The sequence below is a fragment of the Mus caroli genome, chromosome 1, assembly GCF_900094665.2.
Source record: "Mus caroli chromosome 1, CAROLI_EIJ_v1.1, whole genome shotgun sequence".
NCBI classification, from domain to species: domain Eukaryota; kingdom Metazoa; phylum Chordata; class Mammalia; order Rodentia; family Muridae; genus Mus; species Mus caroli.
This window is the reverse complement of record NC_034570.1, coordinates 117,321,480-117,329,974: the sequence shown is the minus strand read 5'-3', so window position 1 is coordinate 117,329,974 and position 8,495 is coordinate 117,321,480. Positions and strand designations below refer to the sequence as shown.

General features: G+C 44.4%; 1 protein-coding gene across 2 annotated transcripts in view; it reads right to left on the bottom strand.

Annotated features, from left to right (window-relative positions):
- Window positions 1-6,518, bottom strand: part of Slc35f5 (solute carrier family 35 member F5) — a 35,370-nt gene extending 28,852 nt beyond the window's left edge. The window contains exons 1-4 of one of the 2 annotated variants that reach the window (XM_021155699.2): window positions 6,264-6,518; window positions 4,715-4,805; window positions 4,439-4,580; window positions 442-585 (exon numbers count right to left, since the gene is read on the bottom strand). In XM_021155699.2, coding sequence (XP_021011358.1) covers window positions 442-585; window positions 4,439-4,580; window positions 4,715-4,805; window positions 6,264-6,369 — 483 coding nt within the window. In that variant the 5' untranslated portion in view covers window positions 6,370-6,518. Of the gene's footprint in view, window positions 1-441; window positions 586-4,438; window positions 4,581-4,714; window positions 4,806-5,797; window positions 6,088-6,263 lie in introns of those variants that run through there. The other variant, XM_021155706.2, reaches the window with a different exon arrangement.
- Window positions 6,519-8,495: the final 1,977 nt, after the last annotated feature.

The following is an 8,495-nucleotide window of genomic DNA, read 5'->3' as shown; positions in this document are numbered from 1 at the left end:
TCTCTCTCTCTCTCTCTGCTTCTGTCTCTGTCTCTCTCTGTCTTTCTGTCTTTCTGTGTTTCTGTTTCTTTCTCTCTCACAGACACACACAAATAAAATGCATCTTAAAAATAAAACAAATTTTGTCACAAATAGCTTCTGTTTGTTGTCTTTTTGAGGGAGGGGGGATGTTGGTTTTGGTTTTTGGTTTTTCAAGACAAGGTTTCTCTTTTGTAGCCTTGGCTGTCCTGGACCATGATGTATAGACCAAGCTGGCCTCAAACTCAGAAATCTGCCTGCCTGTCTCTGAAGTGCTAGGATTAAAGGTGTGCCCCACCACTATCTGGCTTTTTTTTTTTAATAGTCTACCATCACATACTCAAATGAACACTTAACTGACTTTAAGAAAACTGATCTACCACTAAACGGAAAAATACTTAACAGACAAAATTGAACACTTACAAAAGCAGCAGGCTTCCCTCTAAATCCTCTTGTACACTGTTGTCTCCAAGGCTTCCAAATAATGAAGCCCAAAAGGTACAGAACAAACATGGATGTTTTCGCAAAGGTGCTGAAGAATGGCTTGTTGTACTGCGTGAAGACATACTGTAGAGAGAAATGTTACACAAACAACCTTAAGAGGTTTAAAATCTTGCTACCTGTCTCCATCCTGGCATCTTTAACTCTTAGAAGTCCATATGAGTAGGAAAGGCCAAAGAAAACAAGACATGAAGTCCATCTCTGAATGCTGTATGTGCCTTGCACACAGAGGTAATATTGTCAAATGAAGCAGCAACAACCATTAAAAAAAGGGGCAGGGGTGGGGTTCAGTCTACTGAGAACCTATTATGCAGGAGTATCTGTGTTAGAGGTTAAAGAAAGCTAAAGCAGTCTTCCCAGCTCCTGAGGGAGACACATACATGAAGACATGTACTAAGTATCACACAAGGGTTTCAGGGGTCATGGAAGTACCAAAGCGAGAAAAGAACGGGTATAGGGTTATAGAAGTCTTTGTCTGTCTGTCTGTCTGTCTGTCTGTCTGTCTCTCTCTCTCTCTCTCTCTCTCTCTCTCTGTGTGTGTAGGTGCATGTGTTTGTGGGTAGACACGTGTGTGCACATGCACATGGAGACCAGAAGACAAGACCCAGTGTCATCTTTGATCATATCTGTTGTGTAAGCCATGGTTTGTCACTGACCTAGAACTCACTGAGGAGACTAGGCTAGCCATTGGTGAATTTTACTTTTTTAATTGTGTGTGTGTGTGTTGGTACTGGTCAGCCAAGAGCCTGTAGTAGTTGGTTCTCTTGGTTTATTACATGGGTCTCTGGGATAAAAATTAGGCAGTTGGGCATAGTGGCAAGCACCTCTATCTACTGAACTATATCCAATGGCATCACCCAAAATAGCTGTGCAGCCATTATATGCCTCCTGTCCTGATGTCATAAAGTACCCAATACTACCAAGATATTCTTTCCCAAGAAATGAACCTACATCAAGCCCTAACTCTATTTTATATGAAGTGGAAGAACAAATTAAGTGACAGGCTAAGGAAACAATGAGCAAGACCAAGGAGGTGAGGTGTCTCCCAGGACGAATGACCTAATTTCTCTAATACACAAAGGCAAAGCAAACAGGGAGTGGCACACAGAAGAAAGGTGCAACAAAAGTCATGTGGATCTAAGCCTAACTGGGTTGTGTGTGTGTGTGTGTGACCCTGATACGTCAGGAAGAACGTGACTATGAACTAATCAGCATGGGATTTTAATAAATGATAGTTCATTTTGTTAGATGTAGTAACAGCAGCAATTATGCTTTTAAAATAAAAACAATGTGATTTCCAGTGAGGTAAGTAGGGAAAAAAATGATTGTAGTGAGAGTTTGCATAAACTATTCCAGGAAACCTGGGATGAACATAGTTGATAAGATTAGAAAGACTGACCACTGTTAAAGCGATGAGTCATGAGGTTTATTACACCATTTTAGTCTCCCCCTTTTCATGTGTATGTCTCTAGTGTGTCTGCGGTGTGCATATGTGGATAGGTACTTGTGTGCACAGGTGTGTGTGCAGATGTCTGAAGCTGATATTCCGTGGCTTTCCCCATTCCTAACTATTTGTGGAGGTAAGGTCTCTCCCTGAACCTACAGCTTGCCAATTCCAACTAGTCTACCTAGCCGGTTTATCCCTGGGACCCCTGGCCTCTGTCTTCTGGGTGCTGGAATTACAGGAAGCCACCACACCTGTCTGGTTTTTACATAGTTTCTAAGGATCCAAACTCTGGTTGTTCTGCTTATGGGGCAAGCACTTTGTCCTGAAGTCTGGTATGTTTACTTGACTGAAGATTTAAACCTGTTTTTATATACTCTAAGATAACAAGTTTGTAATTTTTTTCACTAAAGCACGTTATGTGTTTAAATCCTAATTTCTTTTCTAGCTCTTTGAGGTATAATGACAGTGGGACACTATAGAGTCCCAGTATGTAAGAGGAAATGGCCTGGATTAAATAGTGAGTTCCAGACCAGCTTGGGCTACACAAGGATAACCTGTCAAGAGAAAATACTAAAAACTGAATATGCAAAAAGCACCCTAAAATATGTATTCTGCATACAATATACTGCTTCAATAACTTTTCTAACTTTTGGACATATATATATATATATATATATACATATAGCTAAATTAAAATAAAACTACTGCTCCCATGTTCTAAATCCTTCCTTTGGAGTAGGGCAGGAGTCGGGGTGACAGAGTCTCACTGTGGGCAGGAACTCACTATGCAGACGAAGCTGTTGTGGGAACTCAAGGAGACCTGCCAGCTTCTGCCTCCTGAGCACTGGGATCTAAAGGCAAGCCTAGTCTCCGTCTAAAGCTTTTTATCGGATAAACAAAACAATTTATTTAATGCTGCAAAATGTAAAAGTTAGCTTTAGGAACCCATCAACACGAAAGTGATTTCTCAGAAGCAAAATTATGGAATGTGAATCTAAAAGGAGGTTACAGAATAGTTTTCAAGTGAAAAGCAAAGTGTCTGTGGTATTCCAGAGCCAAATCTCAGAAGGGCAAAAGATTATTTACTCACAAGCTATAACCGCAACTATTGACTTAGCTATAATGTGAGATCCAGGATATCAAATGGTCTGTTCTGACATTTAAAGCCACTTTATACACATACGTTTCATTTTATAAACATACGTTTCCTCCTAGATATTTCCTTATGACTGCAATATGTGAAGCCTAAGTGATTAATTCTGAAAATAAAAGTTGTGACAGCCAGATGGCTCAGTAGGTAATGGCTCTTGCTACCAACCCTAACAACATGAATTTGATCCCTGGACCCATAAACTAGAAGGAGAAAACAGACTTCCACAAGTTGCCCTCTGAACAAATAAATAAACAGAATAAACAAAAGCACCCTAAAATACATATTCTGTATACAACATAATGCCTCAATAACTTTTCTAACCTCTAGATATAAATTGCTAAATTAGAATTTAATCTACAACTTTTGTGTTCTAAATCCTTGGCACATTTACACATGCATACATCAAAATAAATAAGTAAATAAATAAGTGTAATTAAAAACTATAAACAACAAAATTGTTATCTTCTTACAAGGATCATTAACAAAAAAGAAGTATATAAATTCAAAGTAAAATTAGCTTATAAACTCAAAGTACCACACTACTCCCAATGAGACATCAATTAACAAAAAGTTTAACTGAAGCCAAACACTGCGATTTTGATAAAAATGTGTGACTCAGTGAACACACAAATGTGGATTCAGCAGTGCATGCATGTGGATAACAGCAGCTTATACATGAAAAATCTGATGACATGTTTATTTTCCAAAAATACTCTTTTTCAAATTTATTCTTATGTATCAAGAATCTACTAAGCTAGATACCCAGACCCTTACTTTCTACTGTCCCTCAATGTTTGTTCCCTAAAAAACAGTATTTATGAAGAAATAAATTCAATTTGAATAACACAAAACCACCTTTTATGTAATTAAAAAAAATCTTCTGAGATATGTTCCCTACAAATGTGAGAAAGCTGTAAGTAGGACTGTAGAAATGGCTCCATGATTCAAAGAGCTTAGTATTCCTTCAGAGTTTAGTCTCCAGTACCCATGTTACGTGGCTAACAATTATCTAAGTTCCAAGGACTCAGATGCCCCCTTCTGGCCTCCACAGGCACGTGTACACACATGTGCATATATAGACACACAAAGTTTTTGTACCTTCAGAAAACATCAAAGAGCATCCTGTCAATTTTTACTTTAAATGACACTAATTCAGTACCAAAGAAAAACAAAGAATTCAACAATATTTAAAATACTGATGTTAGAAGCATGAAAATACTATAGCTTGACACTGTATGTTATCCTACATCATTAGCAAAATCCTCTAGGTCCATGTTAATTCTATCACAGTGCAACATCATTGGTGGAGAAATACATACCGAGGTGAGTTCTGAGGATGCCACCCATATCACATCAACCAGCAGGAGAACCACTATCCCCAGGGCCATTCGCCTGCGCTGACTGAAACCACTGCTCTGGGAATTCACACGGTTCATGATAAACACATAAACCATTTGCAGTCTGTCAGTTTAGAAAACAGAGATCTCATTAGAGCCTCTTTGAGAAGAACCACATAAAAATTAGAAATCCAGCCCAAGGAAACAAGAGACATTTGCTAGTAGTCTCAGCTTTTTACTGATAACGTGAGAATTTACCTTGTTGCAAGGGCTTCTCTGAGATCCTCAAATGCAATGCCTGCAAAGCGGGCAGATCCCAGTCCAAATGGAGGTAGAGAATTCAGCCCACCTAAAACAGCACCACAGAAATAACGCTTAGGGAGCGTTCAAGTGTAAACTCCCATCTTTTTCACTCTTCACCTTCAAGGACTATCAAAATGTACGCAACAGAAGCCACCCTCGGGACATGTAGCTTAGTGCAATGCTTGCCTGGCATGCATGAGTTCTTGGGTTGCATCCCAAACACTTCCCAAACTGGGCACTGCGCACGGCACGTGTCTATCAATCCTAGCACTTGGGAAGTAGGGGGCGGACCGGAGAATCAGAAGATCAAAGTCAGTCAGAATACATACTGAGTTCAAGGCCAGCATGGGCCACATGAGACCTTATCACAAAATAATAACAGCAAAACAAATACAAACAAGAAACCCCAGGCGAGCCGTGTCGCTCAGTTGGTAGAGTGCGTGCAGCCCTGAGTTCAATGGAACCAGGGCATAAACCAGGTGTGCTGGTGCATGCCTGTAAGGCAGAAGACAGAAGTTCAAGGTTACCCTTGGCTACAAAGTGATTTTTTGAGACCAGTTTCGGATACCTAAGACCTGTCCCCGACCTGACACCTCCCAACCCCCCCTCCAAAAAAGAAAAGGTTATACTCAAAGAGGTCCTGGGTACCAGGCGGGTAAAAAAAGAGAGAGAGAAGATTCCACATATGGCACATTGAAGAGTGCTGTCAACGGATCCTCGAAGTCTCATAAACAGAACTCTCTAGATTCTCCCTTCAGGACATCCGCCCTGGCAGTCTAGACACGCGTGTCCTTACCCCCCATCTCCAGGGGATTCGACTCGCTGACAGGAAGTGATGTGCGAGGGTCCACTCCCCTCACGTGAGAACCAGGATCATCCTCGCTCCCCACCCGCCCAGTCACGACAGAAAACAGCTGGCACAGGGAAGCCGCCCCTTGGCGAGGGAAAGACGTGAGGAAAACCCAGCCTCTTGCCTCGAGAGGGGCGTGAGGACTCTGACCCGTCCTCCATGGCCGCGGACGCCGGCCCACCGCCTACCTGGCCTTCCTGCCCCTCGATGGAGTCGTGGCGGCACCATGAGCGGCCCCGGCCCGGCCCGCCGCCCAGAGCCGCCGCCTCACACCGCACGCACAAACCCCAGCATCGTGCCCCGCAGCAAGCCCAACTTGAGAAGCTGCGCTGCCCCTCGGCTCAAGGCCGCGGCTGTCACAGCACTCGGCCCCGACGGAGGGGAGTGACCCAGGCTACCGGACGGCGCTGGCAGCGAGAGTCCTGGAGGCCCGGATTGCGGCCGCGGCTCAGGCCCCGCCCCCGGCCGGTCAGCCAGCCAGGCCACGCCCATGCTGGCCAAACCAGCCCATCCCACGGCTGGCCAACCGGCAGGCCCCGCCTCCTGCCCGTCAGCCAGTTAGGCCCCACCCCCGACCTACTGACCACTTAGAGCTGCCCTCCGACCAATTAGCTAGGCGAGATCCCAGTCAAGCTCCGCCCCTGGGTAGCGAACCTGGCCGCGCATCCCGGTAGACAGGAACCGCTCCGGGCATCCTGGACCCCATCCTGGAGACTCTAAGCCCCCAGCTTGTCCACCAACTGGGTGACATCCTCCCCATCACTCAGTGAGTCAACCGGTCAAGCTCAGCTGTCAGTTCGTCCATCCGGCGTCGATTCTGCCTCCTCCCCCAGTTGACAATCCATACCCTAGGCCTGGGTGGTCAGCCCAGAGCTCCGCCCCCCCAGACAACCCGGCAGTCCCCGCCCCTGCCCAGTCAGCTCCTGCGGTCCCGCCCCCTAGCCCAAAGTCAGCGGGCGCGCGGGTTACGTCACGCCGGAAGCGACTTCGGACCGGGGGAGGACACTTTTCCAGGTTCATGTTGCGGTAGTGTGGACGTCAGCCTTGAACAGGCTTCTGGCTTGGAGTCGTGACTGTGGCGCGAAGGAACAGAGAAAGGAAGAGAACAGAGAGGAGAAGGCGGGGATGTCTAGAAGAGGGAGAGCCCAGCCCTGGCAAGGCTGCCAGACTTCCCCACTGCCCCGCCCTGAAGCGAAATCTGACTGCACCATTTCCTCCAAAGTTTAAGCAAGCATTTTCCAGTAGCCCTTTCTAAAATCAGGCAATGTAGCTTGGCGCCCATTGGATTCCTACAACGTTTTTGTCCGTAAACTAGAGCTTCATTCTTGCAGTTAGAAGTTGTACACCAGGTTATTCATCTCCCTGGCCCTCACTTTTTTTTTAATGGGAAGAAAAAACAAAAACAAAACCATAAAACCATGTGAGTGCCTCGGGTATATGTTTACACCCAGTATGCATAAATTCTCAAACAGAAATCAGTTCAGCCTGTGACACATAAGACCTACATAGACGCAAGACCTCCACAGATGCTAACTATGGGTTTTTGTTTTATGGGTATTGAAGCTCCCATAAAATAGAAAAATTGGCCAGGGTCCTGATTTATATTTAGATTAACACGAGACTTAAGGCTTCTGTAGCCAGAATTGCATTGTTAGCATTTTTATCAAATGAGGCAAGGAAATATTTTTTTTCTCATGTAGTCACTGTGTTTCATCCTTCTCTTTTAACTTTGTCTACAAAGTCTTATGACTAAAAATAAGATGGACATTTTGTGATCTGGTCGGATTCTAAAAAACTCCTGGCATCAAACACTTCCAGTCACTGAGAAACCCACTGCTGGAACAGGAGAGATAACTCAGTGGACAAAAGTCCTTGCTGTGCAAGCATGAGGTCCTGATTTTAGATCCCTAGCGCCCATGTAAAAAGCTGGGCTTGGTCATGTGCACATTTGCAACCCCAGCACGATGAGAGGCAGAGATGGAAGGATCTGTCTTGCTGGTTGCCAGACACTTCCGGTTCAGTAAGGAGTAAGGAGAGTGACAGAGCAGGATACCTAATGGTCTCTGGCCTCTGTCTGTACACTCCTGCACACAAACAAACACAACTTGCTTAGTCATTCCGTTAAGAACAAATGATTAAGCATACTGTAGTGGTTTGAATAAGTTTGGCCCAGAGAGTGGCACTATTTGGAGATGTGGCCTTGGAGTAGGTGTGTCACTGTGGGGGTGGGCTTTAACATTCTCCCTAGCTTCCTGGAAGTCAGTATTCTCTTAGCAGTCTTCAGATGAAGAGGTAGAACTCTCAGCTCCTCCTGCACCAAGCCTGCCTGGAGGCTGCCATGCTTCCACCTTGATGATAATGGACTGAACCTGTAAACCAGCCCCAATTAAACGTTGTCTTTATATTGTTGCCTTGGTCATGGTGTCTGTTCACAGCAGTTAAACTCTAACATTCTGTCTGTTTTTACCTGTTTAAAATCTGGTCCATCCTCTTTCTAAGTATTGGCTGGCTCCATCAACTCCCAAGAAAGTGTGCCTTCTTGGGGGTCTTAAAAAGGACAGGGGAAAAAAAAAACGTATCCTTCAGAGTCCATAGCCATAGTGTATCAAGTATTTGAAGTTACTGTACTACATAGTAGGTATTTGGCTATACCCGTACATCGTATTATTCCAGCACAAGCTTTTCTGTATCATTAACATCTGATATAGTGAATCAGTCAAGATCAAGAGTCAAGGCCATACATGATGGCATATGCCTTTAATGCCAGTGCTTTAATTTCAAGGTCAACCGAGTCTACATAGTGAGTTACAAGACAGCTAAAGCTATATAGTGAGACGAGAGAGGGAGAGAGAGAGAGAGAGAGAGAGAGAGAGAGAGAGAGAGAGA